This window comes from Nyctereutes procyonoides, unplaced genomic scaffold (assembly GCF_905146905.1).
Source record: "Nyctereutes procyonoides isolate TBG_1078 unplaced genomic scaffold, NYPRO_anot_genome, whole genome shotgun sequence".
NCBI classification, from domain to species: domain Eukaryota; kingdom Metazoa; phylum Chordata; class Mammalia; order Carnivora; family Canidae; genus Nyctereutes; species Nyctereutes procyonoides.
The window spans coordinates 11,378,573-11,401,943 of NW_026575044.1; the positions used below are offsets into that span (position 1 = coordinate 11,378,573).

The 23,371-nt window shown below is 45.5% G+C and overlaps 1 protein-coding gene across 3 annotated transcripts in view; it reads left to right on the top strand.

Moving 5' to 3' along the window:
* Positions 1-13,915: 13,915 nt before the first annotated feature.
* Positions 13,916-23,371, top strand: part of LIN9 (lin-9 DREAM MuvB core complex component) — an 81,363-nt gene continuing 71,907 nt past the window's right edge. For 2 of the 3 annotated variants that reach the window (XM_055324491.1, XM_055324492.1), the window contains exons 1-3: positions 13,916-13,994; positions 20,484-20,516; positions 23,237-23,331. In XM_055324491.1, the coding sequence (XP_055180466.1) occupies positions 13,916-13,994; positions 20,484-20,516; positions 23,237-23,331 (207 nt within the window). Of the gene's footprint in view, positions 13,995-19,385; positions 19,482-20,483; positions 20,517-23,236; positions 23,332-23,371 lie in introns of all 3 variants that reach the window. The other variant, XM_055324493.1, reaches the window with a different exon arrangement.

Here is a 23,371-nt window from a genome sequence, read left to right on the forward strand (position 1 = left end):
ACGGAGACAGTCCTGTTGTCCTGAGGCCTCAGCTCTCGATCAGTCGGCAAACATCAGGGGCTCAGTGCCCCTGCTCCGCTTTAGAACGAAACAGAAAAGAAAAGAAAAGAAAAGAAAAGAAAAGAAAAGAAAAGAAAAGAAAAGAAAAGAAAAGAAAAGAAAAGAAAAGAAAACAAGAACCAAACGGAACCACACGGTAGTTGGCAAGGACCTTGGATGGAAAACACAAAGGAGGGGAGTGAAGGGGTGACGTGGAAGCCAGGCTGAGCCAGGGCTGGGGGAGAAGCCTCTGGGGTTGGTTTTGGAGACTGCACCTGTCCTTGCGGATTTCCCGATCACAAGTTGTGAGCACAAGTGCTGGAGCTGGACGGTCCTCAGGGTGTTTAATGGAGGGATTCCATGGAGGGGCTGCAAGATCTGGGCCATCTCAACTTTAACATGGAAACTTCTGTTGCATGCAGGTGTGTTGGTTTAAAAATGCATCCACATGTTCTTTGGCGATTTTCCCTTCCAAGAGTGAAAGCTAATTTATTTCCCTTTCCATGTAGGTGGTATTCAATTAATTGCTTCTAGAAAAATAGGGCCTGAAAGGCACTGACTGTGGCTGCTCCTTGCCATCTCTTAGTTTTCTCTGGGGAAAGCCTAGGGCCGTGTTGTGAGGACACCAGAAGCCGAGGCCATGGAAGGAGTGAGCCCTGGGAAGGAGATCTGTGGGATGGATTCAGGCCAGTGGATCAGGCTTCTCAGCCTTGGCACTATGAACAATTGGGGCTGGGTCATTTTCATCATGAGCTCAAAGCACCCATCTAAGCTGCTTCCCAATCCCTGACCCACAGAAACTGAGATAATATACTATAGATAATACCTACAACATATAATTAATACAATAAATAGCATATATAGAGTATCTAAAGTTCCTGGGGGTGATTTATTGTGCAGCCATAAATTCAATTCAATGCACATAGTTTTTCAGAGGAAAAGAAGAGTCTCTACCTTTCTTCTGGTTCTCAGGGGGCATTCTACTTCAAAAGGCTTGAGGATCCCAGATCTGGTCCAGCCTCCCAGCCAGTGTAAAATTCCTTTCCACAACATGCTCGAGAGCTGGTCAAAAGGACTGCTTGGATGGTCCCAGTTTTCTTAGCTCATAAGGTCACTCAGTTTGTTAAAAAATTTGGCTGTACTGTACTGAGCCAAAATCTGCTGCCTGAGCTCCAGCCTGAGAGGCTGACCTGGTTTTTCAGATTTCCTTACCAGCTCTTGATCCCTGTCAAAACTTAGCTTCTCTATGCCCCTCTTTCACTTCTCCTCCTCTCCTTCATCCCCCTACTCCTCTCCTTCCTCCCCCACCCTTTCTTCAGACCCTTGTTAACTAGTGAACTAATTCTTGCCATTCTGAAAATAACAGCTAGCAAAAGCTTGTGCATATTCTGTTTAACACTCCTGGAAATAAGAGTGTTGGACAAATCATTTCGGGAGTGCTCTCTGCTGGTGGAGGTCCCCACTTGAGTTCAGGGCATTGGCAACTTGCAGTTGCTGGGCCTTTCTCTCCAAATTCCTTGAGGTCCTGGACATGCTGCAAACAGTTTCTTCCTGCCAGCTCCCTGGGACTGCTGCTATGTTTGAGGACTCTGGCTACCCTGACTCGCCTGCCCATCTTTCCTTTCCTGGGCTGCTACCTCCAGGGCCCCTATAGATTCTGTTGCAATCCAACCTGATACTTCTTCGCCTCTTTGGGTTTGTTTTGTTTTGCTTTTTGTTTTAAAGATTTTATTTATTTATTCATGAGAGACGCAGAGAGAGAGAGGGGCAGAGACATAGGCAGAGGGAGAAGCAGGCTCCATGCAGAGAGCCCGATGTGGGACTTGATCCCAGGACCCTGGGATCACGCCCTGGGCGGAAGGCAGATGCTCAACCACTGAGCCACCCAGGCGTCCCTCCTTCACCTCTTTGACACAGGTCCAGCCCTATGACTTCCAAAGCTGGCCACTGTGGGCCAGGACCACTTGCCAGAAACAAAATAGCTGCATAAAGAGAAACCACAGGGCAATGAACCTCTTTCCAGAACCCATTCAATCAAGGAGAATGCAAGACTTTCATTGGCTGAGAGCTCACGCAGTAGGAGGCCCATGCTGGCGCTCATTGGCTCAGGCACACAGCACAGCCGGCTCGTCTTGGCTAAGACTGCAGACATGAAGGTACTCTTAGAGCAGGGGAAAGAGTGACCCGGTCCTGTGAAAATTTGTGCTTGGGTGTTGTTTGAAAGATTTTATTTATTTATTCATCAGACACACACACACACACACACACACACACACACACACAGAGACAGAGACAGAGAGACAGAGGGAGAAGCAGGCTCCATGCAGGGAGCCCGATGTGGGACTCGATCCCAGGATCCTGGGATCACACCCTGGGCAGAAGGCAGACGCTCAACCGCTAAGCCACCCAGGCATTCCTGTTTGTTTTTTAAATAAAAATATTTCTAAAGATAAGTAACCTTGTAACAAGTTAGTGCTAGCAGGATGGCATTATGTAAGAATATGCACATATATTTACTCTCCTATTTAGAAAATAGACTAACCAAATTAAAAGCATTTGTCTCCTGAAAAGCCCTAACAATTTATTCTAACAATAGAACTTTTACATGCCTGTGCTGACTTTGGCCACCTGGGATAAATTTGATAAACTCTCAAAAGCAGTTGGTATGCTTGCCTGTGTGTTTCTGTTTTATTTTTTTATTTTTTAAAGATTTTATTTATTCATGAGAGACAGAGAGAGAGAGAGAGAGAGGCAGAGACACAGGCAGAGGGAGAAGCAGGCTCCATGGGGGAGCTCGACGTGGGACTCGATCCTGAGACTCCAGGATCATGCTCTGGGCTGAAGGGCAGGCACTAAACCGCTGAGCCACCCAGGGATCCCCTGTGCTCTCTCTCTCTCAAATAGTAGAATCTTAAATAAAATGAAATCTTTATTTAAAAAAAGCCAAGACCTAAATACAGACAAAAATTGGGGAGGAAATTATGCTTTAGAAGAGGAATTAGAATCATAAAGGAAGACGTTAGGTTGGAGGAGATGCTAAATAATTTTGAGGACAAAAATGCTGGTGATCAATGGAGTTGCAACATGGTTGCTGAACACAGAGGCCCAGGGGGAGGATTAGAACCCAAGAGCTAAGGTGGTAAGAAAAACAATAAATTCCAGGACCAGGTGGGAGCCAGCGAATGCACAAATAGTCATTAATACCCACTCTGTGTTTACTCATGCAGGTGACACCACAAATCCAACAACACTCGCAACCAAAGTATAAGATTTCCTCTCAAGAAGCCATTGAAGAGCACTCCATCCTGCACATAAGAGGCATGCAATAAATATTAGTTGAGTCAACCAGGGACAATACATGATCAAGGAGCAAATTGTTGGATCAAGGCTATTATGTCTTTGGGATGCAGAGAGGGGGAAATTGGGAGACTTGCTGGAATGATTCTAGAAGGGACCACGAAACATAGGAGCTGGGTCTTGAAACATAAAAAAGATTTACTTGGGCAGAGAAAATGGGCACAGATTCAATGACATCAGGGTGATGAATTTGCAATCGTGGATCCCTGGCAGTTATGACAGGCCAAATAATCCTATTACTATGATTCAGAGACAAGTACACTATTGACACAGTTACATTTGATGTATGACTACTTGTTTTTAATTTGAAAAAAGTAAAGTATTCCATTCAAACAAAAACATATGAAGAAGCTGGGAGCAACTAAGGAAATCCTTGTGCCACTCTTTTCAATGTCAGTAGGTTTTACATATTTTTTCTTCACAGATTTTTATTTATTTGAGAGACAGAGGGAAAGTGAGAGACAGAGCACGAATGGGGTAAGGAGCAGAGAGAGAGAGAAGCAGGCAGAGGGAGAGGGAGAAGCAGACTCACCGCTGAGCAGAGTCTGATGTGGGACTCAATCCCAGGACCCCAGGATCAAGCCCTGTGCCAAAGGCAGACACTCAACCACTGAGCCACCCAGGCATCTCATCTGACTCTTGATTTTGGCTTGTCATGATCTCAAGTACCCGAAATCAAGCTCCACATTGTGCTCCACACTCAGCTTGAGTGGAGCACAGCTCCCCTTGAGCCAGCTTGAGATTCTCTTCCTCTCTTGCTCATGATCTCTCTTAAATAAATACATCTTTAAAAAAATAAAAAATAAAGATGAAGGAGATCATTTTAAGACCATTTGCCAGCTTTGTTCTGAATTGGCTGTTTCACTCCATTTGCATTACAATCTAATCAAGTAGGTTACATTATAATCATCATTCAACACAAGGAGATAAGGCCTAAGGAGGTAAAGTCACTTACTTGTCCAAGGCACTGTGATAGTTGGTTAAGCTGATGGCCCCCAGGAACTATGCCTCCTAGTATGTACTTCCCTCACTTGGCATCTCAGCAGACCCATGGCTTGCTTTAACAAACAGAATGTGGCAGAAGTGATATTGGGCCAGTTCCAGCTTCCTGGTAGCTTCTGTTGTGCTCAAAAATCTGGCTGTTCTGCTGGAAAGGCTGGGTGGGGAGGTTAGCTGGAGGACCCAGGAGCTGGAGCTGGAGCTGGAACCAGAGCCTGCATGGAGTCAGCGGGCTTCCCATAATTGAATACTTAAATGTATTACATGATTTTACTTAACTCTACTAGAAATATCTACTAAAAGGCCTCAGCTGTGAATTAAAAAAACCCAGAGGGAAGATCCTCATTTTACTGTATCAATAAACTGAGGACTGTTGGCTTACCTGCATCTACCTGGGGTACAGTGAGTGATGGATACAGTCAGTCTTTACTCAGAAATGAATATGATTATCCAAAAGCAGAGTTCTGACACATTTTGAAAAAGCTAATCCCAATGAAAACAAAGTATTTACTTGAGTTGTCTTTTTTGTTTTATTCATGGAATAAAAGTGTTTTATTATCCTGTTTCCTTATCCTGTGGACACATATGTGTCCCGAAGGGATAGCTTTCCTAGATTAGAATCCAAAAGCCAGGGATCCCTGGGTGGTTCAGCAGTTTGGTGCCTGCCTTTGGCCCAGGGTGCGATCCTGGAGTCCCGGGATCGAGTCCCACGTCGGGTTCCCTGCATGGAGCCTGCTTCTCCCTCTGCCTGTGTCTCTGCCTCTGTGTGTGTCTATCATCAATCAATCTTTTTTTTTTTTTTTTTATCAATCAATCTTTAACAACAACAACAAAAAAGAATCCAAAAGCCACTCTATGGAGCTGTCCAACCCTCTGGTTTGGGAAGCTCTGATGACAAGGTGCTCCTCCTTGTGCAGCCTTGGTCCTCCTGTGCTCCCTCATCAGTGTCCCCCAAATCAGGTAGGAATTCTGGACGATGACTTTTCATGTGTGTGTGTGCTATAGGTCTTTCTACTTTCCCTCCCATGGGATAACCTACCATAACTTTTTCATAGTTTGTTACACGAGGTTGCTATTATTCCTTCAAGGATCTGGTGTTCTTAGTTCTGGCCCCATTTCACAGGCTGAAAAACAGAGGCCTCCAGAAATCACCTGGGGTACACCAATTTTGCTGAGCAAAGTCTTTAGAAGTAGTGCCTCAGAAATACAACAGACATTTAGTTCGTTTTGGGTACAATTCAGCAAAAAAGGTAGGTGAGGAGGTGGGGGCAGGGAGCTGGTTTTACATGCTGGGATGTGAGCCTTGTGTTTTATCTTAGTGCCCCTGTTTACTTCTCATTAGAGCCCCAGGAAATAGGTCTAATGATGCTTTCTGCTGTGTTTCATTTTGTTTGAACCAAATGATACTTTACTTGGGTCTCAGGAGAAACAGGTATTTGATGACCCTCCTAAGGGTCATTCTAAAGAAACAGGATCTGTCAAGAATTCAATTTGCATCTACCTGCAGTCACTTGGTTCCAGTGGGAGAGGTCACTTCTCTTTCCTGTGTAGTTTGCAAAATAGTAAGTAGCATGCTTGGCGAAAAGACAGTGGAAAGGACATTTGGATACTGTTATGTCTTTTCTTTGGTCTTTGGTTTGCCACTATCATTGAAAATTGCCCAGAAGAGTGTCTTTGATTTTGCATTTTCATTAAGTGGCTTAGAAAAGCATTCTGTAAAAAGTGACTCCCAAGGGTTTTTGATTGAGACAAAACCCAAAAAGTCTGAAAATATGGTTCTTCTAAGAGCTTTTGAGATATAATTCATATACCAAATGTGTCACCTATTTAAAATGTACAATTCAATGGTTTTTAGTAGAGTTGTGCAAACATCACTATAGCCAATCAGTCGATTTTTTAAAAGATTTTATTTATTCATGAGAGGCAGAGAGAGAGAGAGAGAGAGAGAGAGAGAGAGGCAGAGACACAGGCAGAGGGAGAAGCAGGCTCCATGCAGGGAGCCTGAGGTGGGACTCAATCCCAGGTCTCCATGATCACGCCCTGAGCTGAAGGCAGCGCTAAACTGCTGAGCCACCAGGGCTGCCCAATCAAACAATTTTAGAACATTATCATCACTGCCAAAAGAAACCTTGTACCTTTAGCAATCTGATATCCTGCCACACCCCAGCCCCCAGTCAACTGATGACCTACTTTGTCTCTATTTGCTCATTCTGGACATTTCTTATAAATGGAATCATACAATATGTGGTCTTCTGTGACTGGCTGCTTTCACTTAGGATGCTTTTAAGGTTCATCTATGTTGTAGTACTTCATTTCTGAAGAATATTCTGTTATAGGGGATCTCTGGGTGGCTCAGCAGTTTAGTGCCTGCCTTTTACCCAGGGCACGATCCTGGAGTCCCAGGATCAAGTCCCGCATCGGGCTCCCGGCATGGAGCCTGCTTCTCCCTCCTTGTGTGTCTCTGCCTCTATCATAAATAAATAAATCTTCTTAAAAAAAAAAGAATATTGTTATATGGATGTAGCTTTTTAAAAAAATGGCTGCTTTTATTATAAAATAAAAACTTTAGGGGCTCCTGGGTGGTACAGTCAATTAAACGTCTGACTTTTGGTTTCAGCTCGGGGGTTAACTCAGGGTCCTGAGATTGAGCCCTGGGTCTGGCTGTGTTGGGCACTGAGTCTGCTTGAGGTCCTCTTTCCTTCTTCAGCCCCTCTCCCCCGTACTGTCACTCAAATTTAAAAAAAAATTTACTATAGAAAAGTGATAAATACAGCTACAAAGAAAATAAAAATCACATAATCCCACTACCCCTGGGACACCTGGGTGGCTCAGCGGTTAAGCATCTGCCTTCAGCTGGGGGTGTGATCCTGGAGTCCTGGATCGAGTCCCACGTCGGGCTCCCTACATGGAGCCTGCTTCTCCCTCTGCCTGTGTCTGCTCTCTCTCTGTCTCTCATGAATAAATAAAATCTTAAAAAAAAAAAAAAGTAATCCCACTACCCAGGGACAGCCACTGCTGCATATGTTTTGTTTTGGATTTTAGTTCACGCATGTATATGTGTAAATGGAATCATACTGTGTGTACTGTTTGTGCAACATGGAATTTTTTTACTGTTGTTAAATATACATAATATATAATTCTCCATTTTAACCGTTTTTATTTATTTATTTTTATTTATTTATTTTTTAAATTTTTATTTATTTATGATAGTCACAGAGAGAGAGAGAGAGAGGCAGAGACACAGGCAGAGGGAGAAGCAGGCTCCATGCACCGGGAACCCGATGTGGGACTCGATCCCAGGTCTCAGGATTGCGCCCTGGGCCAAAGGCAGGCACCAAACCACTGCGCCACCCAGGGATCCCACCAGTTTTATTTTTAATTTATTTTTTTAAAGATTTATTCATGAGAGATGCAGAGAAAGAGGCAGAGACACCGGCAGAGGGAGAAGCAGGCTCCTCATAGGGAGCCCGATGCACGACTTGATCCCAGATCCCGGGATTATGCCCTGAGCTGAAGGCAGATGCTCAACCGGTGAGCCACCCAGGCATCCCATTTTAACCCTTTTTTTTTTTTTAAGATTTTATTTAGGGATCCCTGGGTGGCGCAGCGGTTTGGCACCTGCCTTTGGCCCAGGGCGTGATCCTGGAGACCCGGGATCGAATCCCACGTCAGGCTCCCGGTGCATGGAGCCTGCTTCTCTCTCTGCCTGTGTCTCTGCCTCTCTCTCTCTGTGTGTGTGTGACTATCATAAATAAATAAAATTTTTTTTTTAAAAAAGATTTTATTTATTTATTCCTGAGAGATAGAGAGAGAGAGAGAGGGGCAGAGACATAGGCAGAGGGAGAAGCAGGCTCCATGCAGGGAACCTGACATGGGACTCGATCCCAGGTCTCCAGGATCACACCCTGGGCTGAAGGTGGTGCTAAACCACTGAGCCACCTGGGCTGCCCCATTTTAACCCCTTTTTTAAAAAGATTTTAAGTCATCTCCAGTCTGAGCGTGGGGCTTGAACATACAACCCCCGAGACCAAGAGTTGCACATTCCACTGAAAGAGCTGGCTGGGTACCATTTTAACTTTTAAGTGTACAGTTTGGGGGTATAGTGTACAGTCCCATCGCTCTGCAACCATGGCTATCCATCTCCATTTCATTCCAAACTGAAATTCAGTACCCCCTACACACTGACTACCCCCGGCAACCATAGTTCTGTTTTTGGCTCTACAAAGGTAACTGCTCTGGGTACTTCATGTAAGTGAGATCCTTACCGTATCTGTCTGTGACTGGCTTATCTTATTCGGCATAATGTCTTCAAAGCATATCTGAGAACTTTCCTTTTTTTTTTTTGAGAGAGAGAGAGCATAAGAGTCAAGGGGAGGAATCTCAAGCAGGCTCCATGTTCAGCACAGAGCTCAACATGGGGCTGGGTCGTGGATCCAGGACCATGACCTGAACCAAAATCAGGAGTCAGACGCTCAACCAACTGAGCCATCCAGGCACCCCTCTTATATGTCATTTTAAATTGGAATACACAATTTAACAGCCTTGTAATGGATGTGTTATTGTCACACCACAGGGGGAGAGCTGAGGCAGGGAGAGTGGGCCAGGTTCCTGATTCTTTCACCTGCTGGATGTTGTCCTTGAACAAGCTTCCAAGCTATTGGGAGAATCGAGTAAGCCAATGACTTAAACTCTTTCTCATAAATATCCAACAAAGAACCTCACTGAAAATAGTAGCTTAGTGCCTTGCTTGTAGTCCCACAGTTAACACGTGGTAGATATGGGGCTGGGGCACAGCTTCAGGCTTCAGAGTATAAGAAGACTCATTTAGGGTTTTTGCTTAACATGCAGATTATCAACTATCTATAGAAAACCTGAAAGACTCCACCAAAAAACTGCTTCAACTGATAAATGAATTCAGTGGAATCACAGGATATAAAATCAATGTGCATAAATCTGTTGCATTTCTGTGCATGAAGAAGCAGCACAAAGAAAAAGAAAACAATCCCATTTAAAAATGCACCAAAACCTAACCAAAGAGGTGAAAGACCTGTCCTCTGAAAAGTATAGAACACTGATGAAAGCAACTGAAGGCAAAATGCAAAGACAGTCCATGCTCATGGATTGGAAGAACAAATATTGTTTTTATTTTTAAAGATTTTATTTATTTATTCATGAGAGAGAGAGAGACAGAGACACAGGCAGAAGGAGAGGCAGGCGTACCGCAAGGAGCCCGATGTGGGACTCGATCCCAGACCCCAGGATCACACCCTGATCCAAAGGCAGACACTCAACCACTGAGTTACCCAGGCATCCCAAGAACAAATATTGTTAAAATGTCTCTACTACCTCAAGCAATTCATACATTCAATGCAATCCCTATCAAAATACTAACGGCACTCTTCACAGAACTAACAATCCTAAAATTTACATGGAACCACAAAAGACACCGAATAGCCAAAGCAATCTTGGAAAAGCCAAGGTGGAGACATCACAATTTTAGACTTCAAGTTATATTACAAAGCTGCAGTGATCAAGACAGTATGGTACTGGTCAAAAAATAGACACATAGATTAACAGAACAGAAAACCCAGAAATAAACCCACAATTATATGATCAACTAATCTTTGACAAGGCAGGAAAGAATATCCAATGGGGAAAAGACAGTCTTTTTATGGTAAATGATGCTGGGAAAACTGGACAGCCATGTGCAAAAGAATGAATTTGGACAACTTTCTCACACCATACAGAAAAATTTACTCAAAATGGATCAAAGGCCTAAATGTGAGACCTGAAACCATAAAACTCCTAGATAAGAACACAGAGAATAATCTCTCCAACCTCAGCCATAGCAATGTTTTTCTAGATACGTCTCCTGAGGCACGAGAAATAAAAGCAAAATAAAGTATTGGGACATTAAAATAAAAAGCTTCTGTAAGGGAGTTAGGGTGGCTCAGAGGTTGAGTGTTTGCCTTTGGCTCGGGGCGTGATCCCGGAATTCTGGGATCAAGTACCGAGATCGAGTCCCACATCAGGCTCCCTGCACGGGGCCTGCTTTTCCCTCTGCCTATGTCTCTGCCTCTCTGTGTCTCTCATGAATAATTTTTTTTTAAAGCTTCTGTAAAGGAAACACTCAACAAAAACAAAAGGCAACCTACAGAATGAGAGAAGATATTTGCACATGAAATATCCAAAAAAAGGGTTAGTATGCAAAATATATAAAGAACTATACAATTCAACACCATAAAAACAAATAATCCAACTAAAAATGGGCAGAAGACATGAACAGACATTTCTCCAAAGAAGACATACAGATGGGGCAGCCCGGTTGGCTCAGCGGTTTAGCGCCGCCTTCAGCCCAGGGCATGATTCTGGAGAGCTGGGATCGAGTCCCATGTCAGGCTCCCTGCATGGAGCCTGCTTCTCTCTCTGCCTCTCTCTGTGTCTCTCATGAATAAATAAATGAAATCTTTAAAATATAAACATAAATAAAAATAAAACGTTAGAAAAAAGAAGACGTACAGATGACCAACAGACATACAAAAAGATGCTCAACATCACTTGGCATTAGGGAAATACAAATCAAAACTACAATGAGAGGGATGCCTGAGTGGCTCAGCAGGTTAGTGTCTGCCTTCGGCCCAGGGCATGATCCTGGGGACCCGGGATCGAGTCCCACATCAGGCTCTCTGCATGGAGCCTACTCCTCTCTCTGCCTATGTCTCTGACTCTCTGTGTGTTTCTCATGGATAAATAAATAAATAAATCTTAAAAAAACAAAAAAAAAACAGGGATGTCTTGGTGACTCAGCAGTTTAGCGTCTGCCTTCGGCCCAGAGTGTGATCCTGGGGTCCCGGGATCAAATCCCACATCAGGCTCCCTGTATGGAGCCTGCTTCTCTCTCTATGCCTCTCATGAAAAAATAAATAAAATCTTTAAAAAACAAAACTGCAATGAGATACCACCTCACAGCTGTCAGAATGGCTAAAATCAACAACACAAGCACAACAGGTGTTGGTGAGGATGTGGAGAGAAAGGAACTCTCCTGCTCTGTTGGTGAGAATGCAAACTGGTGTCGTTATTGTGGAAAGCAGTATGGAGGTTCCTCAAAAAGTTAAAATAGAAAAAAAAGTTAAAATAGAACTAGTTTATGATCCAGTAATCACACTCCTGGATATTTACCCCAAAGAGCATAAGAACATTAATTCAAACGGACACAAGCATCCCTGTGTTTACAACAGCATTATCTACAATATGGAAGTCACCCAAGTGCCCACTGATGGACAAATGGATAAAGATGTGGTATATATACATAATGGAATATTACTCAGCCATAAAAAAGAATGAAAATTTTCATGTTGTTTGCAACAACATGAATAGACCTAGAGAGCATTATGCTAAGTGAAATAGATCAGAGAAAGACAAGTGCCATATGATTTTACACACATGTGCAATTTAAGAAACAAGGAAACAAAGGAAAAAAAGAAAAAGACATTAGGATGCCTGGGTGGTCAGCGGTTGAGTGTCTGCCTTCGGCTCAGGCTGTGATCCCGGGATCAGGGATCAAGTCCCACATCAGGCTCCCTGTGAGGAGCCTGCTTCTCCTTCTGCCTATGTCTCTGCCTCTCTCTCTTTGTCTGTCTCTCATGAATAAATAAATAAATCTTTAAAGAAAAAAGACAAACCAAGAAACAGACTCTTTATACAGAAGATGATCACTGAGGGAGGTAGGTGGGAGTATGGAGTAAACAGGTGATGGGGATTAAGGAGTGCACCTGTCCAGACGAGCAGCAGGTGATGTACGGAAGTGCTGAATCACTGAATCATACAACTGGAATTAATATTACACTGTATGCTAACAATACTGGAATTAAAAAAAAGGTTTAAGAAAACAAGAAAAAATAAAATGCAGATTATCAGAAGAAGGGCCTAAAATTACTTAACAGCTGGCCTGCTGTTACATGTGAAATCTGCATTAAGTTTTATCGCCTTAGTCTAATGATACATTGACCATGGGTTACTCTGCCAAAGTTGACTTACTCCAGTCCTCTATTTTTCCATTCTCAGAGCTGACCTTTTCTTGAACTCATCCCCAAATGGGTAGGACTTACTCTCACCTGCTGACAACAGGGACTCCTGGTTTGCAGCTTCTTAGAATGTAAATCAGAATGTGCTTAGAAGGCAGGGAGGCGTTCAATTAGCGAAGTCAGCGTTATTTTGTAAAACTGAATTTTCTTCACCACACCCCAGCACCCAGTTAGTCTAAGGCAGAAGCTGGCAGCACCGGTGACGCTCCCGACTGCAAAGTGGTGCTAGCAATAGCAAACAACTGAGCCACATCGGGCGGGAAACTATAATCAGGCCTGTACCTCGACCAACTCGCTGAATCCTTAAAACGCTCTGTGATCATCTGCACTTTGCACAGGAGAAGAGGCACAGAGATTTAAGAAACAAACCTGCGGAGCGCCTGGCGTGGCCCAGTTGGTTAAGGCCCAACGCTTGGGTTCAGCTCAGGTGGTGAGATGGAGCCCTGCAATCAGCCTCCCATGCTCAGCGAGGAGTCTGAGATTCTCTCCGCCTGCCCCTCCAGAGCCTCGCGGTAGTGCTCTCTCCCTAAATAAATGTTAGAAGAAGAAGAAAGAAGAAGAGGAGGAGGAAACAAACTTGCTAGATTATACAACTGGTGGCCAGAGCCGCACCCGGGCCCTAGCGCCAGGTGCAGACAGGTCTGTCCTCCCTTGCCTGCCGGCTCGCAGCAGCTTCCCCGCCACCACCGACAGGGGCTGGGCGGCCTCTGCTCTGCTCTCACCGCGCCGCAACCCGCCGCCCGCGTTTCTGTTTTGCAGCAGCGATGCTCTCTCTCCAGGGCCCGGCTCCCCCTGCTCCGGCGCTCTCAGCAAGTCTGGGTGCTGACCTGGCCTCAGCGGCCCGCCCCGTCTGCACCCCAGCTCCAGGCACTCACCTGTGCTGTACCGTCGTGCGTGGCCTCACTGCCCCCCCCCGCCCCCCCGCCTTGCCGCAGACCCCCTTGGTTCCCGGAGCTGCCCGCCGCGGAGTCCCGCCGCCAGCAGGGCAGCTGCCCGGGCCGGTGACCGGGCCGGGGCCCTCCCGCAGGCCCACAGATGCCGCCCGCCCGCCCGCCCGCCGCGCCTCCCGGCCCGCAGCCGCAGCCCCGCGGGGCGGACGCGGGGCGGGCTCCGAGCGGGCCTCCGGCGGCCGCGCCCCGCGCCCCGCGCCCCGCGCCCGGCCTGGCGGCGCGGCCTCCTCCGCCACCCTCCCCTCCCCCTCCCGCTCCCGCCCGCGGCCGGCCGGGGCGGGGGGCCGGGCCCGGGGACCGCGGGGGGGGGGGGGCGCGGCGCCGGGCCCGCTCGGCCGGACCCCTCCCCGGCGGCCGCGGGCGGAGCCGACCCGCCCGGGCGGGCCGCGGCGGGAGCGGGAGCGGGAGCGGGAGCGGGAGCGGGAGCGCCGCGGGCAGCGAGCTCCGCATTCGAACCTCCCTCGCAAAGACAGTCTCCGCCCCACAATGCACCGCGGCGGGCAGCCTTTGAAAAAGCGGCGCGGCTCGTTCAAGATGGCGGAGCTCGACCAGTTGCCTGACGAGAGTGAGTAGCGCCCCAAAGCGCCCCTCGCCTCCCGCCGGCCGCCCGCCCCCGGGCCGCGCGGGCCGGGATGGGCGGCCGTGCCCTCCGCCGGGCGGGCGGGCCGGCTGCCAGCGCCGCCGCGCTCCCCCGGCGCTCCCACCCCGGGGTTGCCGCCGCGTCGCCGCCTTTGTTATGGTGTCTGTGTGAGCCGCTTTCTGGGGTGGTGTGAGCGCCGGGGCCGGAAACCGGGAGCCCGGGGGCCCCGCGCGCGCGGCGGAGGCGGGGGCCGCGGCCGGGTGGGGGAGGAGCGGCCGCGGGGCCGCGGGGGCCGTCCGCGCCGCCTGCCCCGCTCGCCCGGCGCCCGGGGACGCCGGGGGGTTATGTAAGCCGTCCCGCCGGGGCCGCGCGGGGCGGGAGCTGGGGAGGGGCGGCCGGCCCGGGGTCGCGCGCGTCCTGGCGCGGCGCCCGCCTCTGCAGGAGCTCGGGGTCCCCGTTGCCCTCCCCGCGCCCCCCCCGGGGCGTCCACCCCTGGAAGCGTTTCCGTGTCACCGGGCCGGCCCCTTCCCCTGGGACCACAGGTGGCTGTGGCCCTTGGGGGGGGGCGGGGGGCCGGGGGGTAGCGGGCCCCGGCCCCGGCCCCGGCCCGCAGACTTCCTGGTGTGCTCTGGTGCCCGCGGAGCACGGAGGGGGCGGGGGTGCCTCTGCGCGGCGGCACGCGCGGCGCCCCTGCTGACACCCACCCTGCCACTGCCGGCCTTGACCCTGCGTGCCCCCCCCCCCGCCGCCGCCTCTGACCCGCACGCTCCCCCGCGTTGAGGAAGTGCCGGCACCAGTTCCCTAGTTTCTGCACGACTGGACTGGGATCTTGTCATTTACGGTGTTGCGGGAAGCGTGGGAAAAGGCAGGTACTTGACTTCATTACAGAAGGGTCCTGACCCACACTATTACTCAGTTTGTGTGTGCCTCTGGGTGAAACACAAACAAACCCAAGTCTCAATCACTGCTCTACCAACCGCGCAACCCTCGGGCAAATAGACCCTTTTAAAAGGAGAGCCCCGTACAGCCCATTCTGTCTTCTTTGTGGGGGTTCTGTATCCTTAACGTGTTACAAAGTTAAAGGTTCAAGTTACCAAACTGGTGAAAAAGGGTTTGTGTTTTAAATTTGTTCTAGACCAGAGCTACCTTCCAGTAGAATTTCCTGGTTGATGGAAATACTCTATTTTGTAACGTCCAGGAGGGTAGCCACTGGGCACACTCAGATGTGGCTAGACTGGCCCAGGAACAGAATTTTAAGTTTTATTTTCATCGATTGAGATTTAAGTGGTCACAGGTGGCTAATGGCCACTTCGTTGGACAGGGCACATGGGTAGACCATGGATGAGTTTTATAGTTTCTTGTTTGGAGAGCACAGTTGTGATTTTAGATCCTCCCAAATAAGGGTGAACCTACTAAACAAAGCGCTTGTCATCTGAAAATCTTTGCTATCTTAAGGATAAAGATATTTTATCACGCCTGAGAAGTCACAACCACTAGACCTCTTATTTTGATTGCTGTGGTCATTCTGTTGAGATGACCAGTGTTTTAAATGCCTTTTTTTTTTTTTAAGATTTTATTTATTTATTCATGAGAGACAGAGAGAGGTACAGACATAGGCAGAGGGAGAAGCAGGCTGTGGGGAGCCTGATGCTGGAATCGATCCTGATCCTGGTACCATGACCTGAGTCAAAGGCATACACTCAACCACTGAGCCACCCAGGCGTCCCTAAGTGGCTTTCTTTTAACTGTCATTTGAAACATTTGCTTGTCATCGTTAAACATTTATTGAGGACTTAACTGTGGTTCTTTGTAGAGACTTGGGACTCACAGTAGGGTTCAAATTCTAGCCACACTCTCAGACTATATAGCTGACATTTATATTTGTGACAGCTCCGCTGCATTGGGGTATATATGGGAGTACATCGTGTTTGTGTGGTGTAGGCCTTGTTTGGCTAGACCACAACTTGTAGAAAGCAGGAATTGCCTTACTCTGTTGGTCACACAGTGCTACGTATCAGGTATATGTAAATACTTGATTTATACTGAATGGAAGATAGGATGAGAGGCATGCCTAATGAACCTGGAGCGGAGTCTTGGAAAGGGAAAGTGATTTCAGTTTGATACTGGAAATAGTATGTTTCTTTGCAATTTTTTTTTGTCAAAGAGGCTAGCTAATAAACTAGCCAATAGTTGGTATAACATTATCAATAATATAAGCTATCATTTGAGTGCATACAATGAACCAGATGCTATACAAAGTGTATGATACACATTTACTCATAAAATGCTTATTTCGGTTGACTACGTACTCTCACCAGCGGGATTGTGTGTACGAGGCTCCCTTCTGCCCAGACCTTTCCTCTGAGCTTCCGGACCCATATCCCTTACTGTTTCACATCTCCTCTTAGCTGCTTCAGTGGCCCCTCAGACCTCATGGGTTCAAGACCTACATCATAATTGCACCCCTCCAGGACAGAGATATTTCCAGGAGTCCTGTCTTAATGGCTCCACTGTGTGTTCCCTGAAACCTAAAAGCTAGCTTGGTCCCATGTCCCACACTGAAGCCCATACTCGCATCTTGTGACTTTGATTCTCCACGTTTCAATCGGCCTACTTCTCACCATTTCCTGCCCCAGTCCAGGTGACACTCCTGGGCACCGGTCACCATTAACCCACACCCCGCCCCTACCCGGCAGCCTTCCTGCAGTCAGAGTGGTCCTTCCAGAATGTGTACATGTCATCCTGCTGCTTGGAACACTTTGGTAGCCACAAGAGCCTTTGGACTCTGGCCACACCCCACCTCTCCAGCTTCATTTTGTACCACTCTTCCTCTCATCCTGTCCCTTTGGGCTAAATTTGGCCTTTTTTGTTCCCTGTACTCACCAGGCTTTCTTCTTCCTTCTTCTTCTTCTTCTTTCTTCTTCCTCCTCCTTCCTCCTCCTCCTCCTTTTCTTCTTCCTCCTTCTTCCTCAAGGCCTTTGCATATGCTGTTCTCATTACCTGGAATGCTCTTCCTTTCCCTCGCTTGCAGTTGACGGCTACTTATCCTTCAGATCCTATTTCAGCTTCTTTAGAAAATTATTTTCTGTCCTTGACAAAGATTACATCTTATTAAAGCTGTTACAGTGGCAACTTTACTATGGTTACATGCCTAACACCTGGCTCATGCATTTCTGGTTCCATGAGTAACACCTGGCACACTTCTCTGACCCTTTTCATGACCCTCTTCCCTTGCTAGCTAGTCCCTAAGCACACTGCCCTTTCCCCCTGTTCCTTGAATGTTCTAAATGTTCTATCTCGGGGCTTTTTTTTTTTTTTTAACCTGTTATTTCTTTTGCCCAGACTCGTTGCTTTGGCCTCCTACTCCCTCAAGATGAGTCCTTTTTAGATGTTACCTTCCCAGAGAACCTTCTCTCACTACCTTGTGTAAAGCAACCCCCACCCCCCACCCCAGATCACCTCGTTTGTTTCCTTTATGACAACTGCTATGTATCATTATCACTTCACATACTGGTTTATTGTGTGTCTCCTCCCACTAGAGTGTAAACTCTCAGCAGAGGCCTCCTCTCTGTGCCTTCAGGTAATCCCAGCCCACAGAATAGTGCTATAGCAGTCATTCAGTGGGTACTTTGTTGTTGTTTTGATTGATCAAAGTAATGGTAGCAATATGCATGATCTAAAAATTAGTCATATGCTCTGTGCATTGTTCTCTAAGCACTTTTACATATGTAACTTGTTTAATCCCCATTTTACAAATGATCAGCGGCACAAAGAAGTTAAGTAAATTGCTTAAGTAACCCAGCAAAAAGAACCAGTATTCAAACACACCTCCAATGTGTGCTCTTAACCCTTAGGCTACACTGCTTCTCAGCGAAAAGGTTGAGAGTGGTAGGTCAGAATCGCCAGGACAGAGTCTTGCCTTCATGGAGCAGGAATGGATATCCTTGGGGCTTGGACTTCTTCCTGCAGATCTCTGCTCAAATATCACCTTTCACAGAAGCTGATCAAGAGCACTTCTTAGAAAAATAGTCTTCTGTCTCCCAACTCCCCGCCCACATTCCTGTTATATCCCCCCACCCCCTCCAGTGCTCAACATCACTTGATGTATGTATTTGTCTGTCTCCCCTCACTGGAATGTAAACACCATGAGAGCGGGGACTTTGGTTCTTCTGTATGCTGTCCTATACCTAGTGCCTACAGCAGGGACTGGGGGGTCCTATGGCAGTACATATTCACAGGGATGAGTGGATGCTATTACTTTTTCTAAAACTAGCCATGTTTCTTTTTTTTAAGATTTTATTTACTTATTCATGAGAGACAGAGACAGAGAGAGAGAGGGAGAGACACAGGCAGAGGGAGAAGCAGGCTCCATGCAGAAGCCCGACGTGGGATTTGATCCCGGGACTCCAGGATCACGTCCTGAGCCACCCAGGGATCTCCAAACTATTTTTTTTTTTTTGGTAGCTACGTGGATATGTGCCCTGTCCAGTAGCTGCTTCCCAGTTGTGCTGTTCTGTGTGAGGCTTTTTAGCTAGACTCTGCCCCAACAGTACTGCTTCTGCTTCTCATTAAACCAGCTTGCTGTTTGGAGACCGCTCAGGTATCCTATTACCTGGTCTCCATATCTAGGCAAGAGAGTAGAGTGAGAGCAAGGGTGGCTTTGGTGTTGATGGCTTATCTGTTCTATAGTCTTCTCATCCTGCCCTGCAGAGGGAAAGTCAGCTGAAGCTTAGGGATCGGAGTGGCATAAAAATATTTCATTGCCCGAACTGCAGTGCATTCTCGTTGCTTCTCCTTTACAGTGTTGTCCATTTGTAAGAGTTGTAAATCATGCTACTTCTGTTAAACACCAAGAAGAATTAATCTGTCTTCTCTGATTGTTTTTCCCTAGTTAGTATTCTTCTTTCTTACTTTATCCCCTGGGATCATCCTTTATTTATATTTATGTTTTATGAAATGCCATAGTGGATTGGCTTCTTAGAGATATTTACACACATCCTAACTTGCCATTTAAAAATTTGTCTTTTCTCAGTGCAGGTAAATGACCAGCCTTTCGAATAACATTAAGTACAGCCTAATCTTAGATTACATTCTATCAAACATAAATGGATGTCATAGTACCTAATTTTAAAAATGAGGAATGATACGTAATAGTTTGACTATAATTAAAAAAAATAAAAAAAATAGTTTGACTATAATAAGAAAAAAAAAGCGTTCTAAACAGTTTTTTTTTTTTTTAAGTTAAAAGAGGAAGATTTCACTCATCCAGAATTCTGTTACTAATTTTTATTTTGGAGCACGGAAAGGGTTTTTTTTTTCCTGTTAATTTTTTTGATGTTGAGCTATAATTGACATTTAATGTTGTATTTGTTTTAGGTGTACAACATACTGATTTGATATATGTGAAAGGATTGCCTCACCTGGGTTAGTTAACACCCATCACCACACTTGGTTACAAATTTTTTTCTTATGGTGAGCACTTTTAAGATCATTCTTAGCACCTTTCATGTCTACAATACAGTATTGTTAACTGTGATCACTGTGCTGTACATTACATCTCCAGGATTGATTTATCTTGTAACCAGAAGTTTGTACCTTTCGACTGCTTTTACCCATTTTGCCCACACCCCCAGCCCCCACCTCTGGCAACCACCAGTCTGTTCTCTGTATCTAGGAGTTCAGGTTTTGGGTTTTTTTTTTAAGATGCCAAATGTAAGTGAGAGAGATCATCCTTTATTATTTTTCGAATGACTTGGACTTTGCAATATCCATATCCAATTCTGAGATTTTAATTTAGTGCTCTCCCAGTCTCATAAAAATGTATTTCCCTGTGGTTTCTCCTGCTTCCCTTCATCCATAGATCCCATCCTTTATTCACACCAGACCCTGTATCCCAGTGTGTCTTCAGAGTGGGCCTGAGGGTTACCTTCAACAGAACCCCCAAGCACCTTTATTAACAATACAGATTCTGCTTGCATGAGGAGCTTCCTGCTTATTTTAACGTACACTAAGGGTTGTTTTCACCTGTGAACCCCTCCATTGGTATGCTAACCCCTCTTGGCTCTTCTGAAATCCCTTTTACCAGCTTGGGTCTTGAAAGGTTGCACACACCTGCATTCTAGAGTTTCCGAGGCACTTGTTGCTTGATGATAACAGCGCCCCTGGATGATTTTCGTTTGCTCTTCTCTCCACTCTATTACCGCTTCTGATCTTTGCTTCAGTAAATGTCAGTTCCTGTCTCTTCTTCTCCAGCACCAGAACATTTCTGGATCCAAATCTCTCCAGCTCTTCCTTACCTTATCAGACTTCTGGCTGATAGCTTGAATGGCCCACTGGTTATTTCTGTTTGCACATCCCACCGTCACTCCAGCCTTAGCACTACTAAAAAATCAGATGGGTCACTCTCACCCTGTAGCCCAAGTTCTTTTTCTCTCACATTAATTATGAAATAATATTGATTTGTTTTAATTGCAGGCTCTTCAGCAAAGGCCCTTGTCAGTTTAAAAGGTAAGATCATAGCACGACTCTGTAGGTACGGCATAAGCTAGAAATTTAATTCATTAAATTGATTTGGATATAGTGTTTCTCTTTACTGTCAAAGTTAGCATTCATTATAGCTTTTAAGTATTGGTTTTCACTGATGATAATTTTAAATTCATGGGATGTTTTAGAAGAATTGGTCCTTGGTTGTTGGAAATTAAGAAATTTATTTCGCTGAGAAATACTGATTAAAAAAACTTTTTTCTTTTTAAAAATTTTTATTTTTTTTAAAAGCTTTTATTTATTTGATAGAGGGAGAGATAGTGTGAGCAGAGGGAGGAGGGGCAGGCAGAGGGTGAGGGAGAAACAGGATCCTCATCAAGTGTAGAGCCCAATGTGGGACTCAGTCCCAACCCCGGAACCACTACCTGAGCCAAAGGCAGACACCCAACTAACTGAGCCACCGAGTCCCTCTTTTTTTTTTATATATAGATTCTTTTTTTTAATTAATTAATTTATTTATTTATGATAGTCACACAGAGAGAGAGAGAGGGAGAGAGAGAGAGGCAGAGACATAAGCAGAGGGAGAAGCAGGCTCCATGCACCGGGAGCCCGACATGGGATTCGATCCCCGGTCTCCAGGATCGCGCCCTGGGCCAAAGGCAGGCGCTAAACCACTGCGCCACCCAGGGATCCCCCCGAGTCCCTCTTTTAAAAAAATTTTTATTTTATTTTATTTTTAATTTTTTATTTATTTATGATAGTCACAGAGAGAGAGAGAGAGGCAGAGACACAGGTAGAGGGAGAAGCAGGCTCCATGCACCGGGAGCCCGACGTGGGATTCGATCCCAGGTCTCTAGGATCACACCCTGGGCCAAAGGCAGGCGCCAAACCGCTGCGCCACCCAGGGATCCCTAAAAAAAAAATTTTAAAGTAAGTTCTTGCCCAGTGTGGGGCTTGAACTCATGACCCAGAGATCAAGAGTCGCACACTACACCAACTGAGCCAGCCAGGCACCCCAAGAACTTTTTTTTTTTTTAAGATTTTATTTTTAAGTAATCTCCACACTGAATATGGGGCTTGAACTTATCACTTCTTATCAAGAGTCACACACTCCCATGTGCCAGCCAGATGCTCCAAACCCCAGGAACTATTTATTTTTATTTCTTTAAAGGTTTTTATTTTATTTGATGGAGAGAGCCAGAGAGCACGAATTGGGGGAACGGGAGAGGGAGAAGCAGGGAGCCTGATGCAGGGCTCGATCCCAGGATCCTCTGATCATGGCCTGAGCCAAAGGCAGCCACTCAACCAACTGAGCCACCCAGGTGCTCCTCACCAGGAACTTTTTTGTTAAACATTGCAGATATCTTACTAGAGTAAAAGCATTTATTGAACAGCTGTGCTCAGCTGTGTTTTTGTTTGAGTTTATTATTATTATTTTTTAGAAATTCTGCTTTCTAAGTAATGATGCAAGTCTCTTGAAATAAAAGAATGATAGTAGTTTTCTTTATCTGAGAGCAGAGTTATACATATGCCTTGGTCTTGTTCTTTCTTTCTGGAAGTACTTTAGACCAACCTTCTTACTGTGGTTTGTTTTGAATTTTTGCTTGGGCAGGGTTCTACTGAGTAAGTAAATCTGGAAGCAAACTGTGCTCAAAAGTTCACTAATACTTTTAGTTTTTAAAGCTACTATGTTGTGCTTTGGACTGGTGATTTATCAAATCAATTCCTGGCTTGAGAACACCTACCTTCCAGAACTACCCTAATTTATTTGCCTAGCTGGATCAGTCCTGGTCCATCTCTTTTCTTTTGTACTTAAAAGGTACATCTGAAAAAGTATTTCATTATTCTTTTCCTCTCAATATCAAAACCATTTTTCTTTTCAAAACAATAAATATATAAGTGATATATTTCTTACAGAAAAAAATTAGTAAATGCTGATGAACAGCTAGAAGAAATGAAAATAACTATCTTGTGTGTCTTCATCCTGGCTTTCTGTGACTTTCTCTACATAAACATATCCTTTTTATAAAAATTAAACTCACTGTTCTGTATTTTCATAATATGTCTAATCAATTACTTGATTGGAATTTTTTCTGGTTGCATACAACTCTGAAGACATTTCTTTGAATCAAGGAAAACATAAACACCCACACATTTTATTTTTGTATATCCATGGTTTCACTTACTAAAGCAGGAAACATTTAGAAATATACTCTAAATTCAAGGTTAGAAGCTTTTTTCCATTTTTCCACTGCCCTGTTTTCAATCAGATTGTACTTAAGCTTCTTAGCAAATTAGAATAAAGAAATTACTAAAAATACAAAGAAGGAAACCACACACACTTTCTTTCTTTCTTCATTCATTCATTCATTCATTCATTCATTCATGAGAGAGACACAGAGAGAAGCAGGCTCCTCACAGGGAGCCTGATGTGGGACCTAATTCCCAAACCGGGATCACACACACTGCTCAGCCACTAAGCCACCCAGGTGTCCCCCACACATATGAGCCCCACTTTAATATGAGAATGTAATACTTTCACGATGCAGCGCCTTGTCAAATTATGTAGAGTTTGACCAAAAAAAAAAAAAAAAAGATTTTTCATTTGCAATAAACCAAAATTACTGTGGTTAGTGTATTTTTTCCATATTGGTAAATATTTCATATATAGAAGGCAGTGTTAATTGTATAAAATCCTTTGACCTAAACTTAAATCTTACTAGTGGTAATTACTTATATTACAGAGGGAAGCTTATCTAACACATGGAATGAAAAGTACAGCTCTTTACAAAAAACACCTGTTTGGAAAGGCAGGAATACGGGCTCTGCTGTGGAAATGGTAAGGAATTTTCTTACTCTTTAGAATATGATAACTAAAT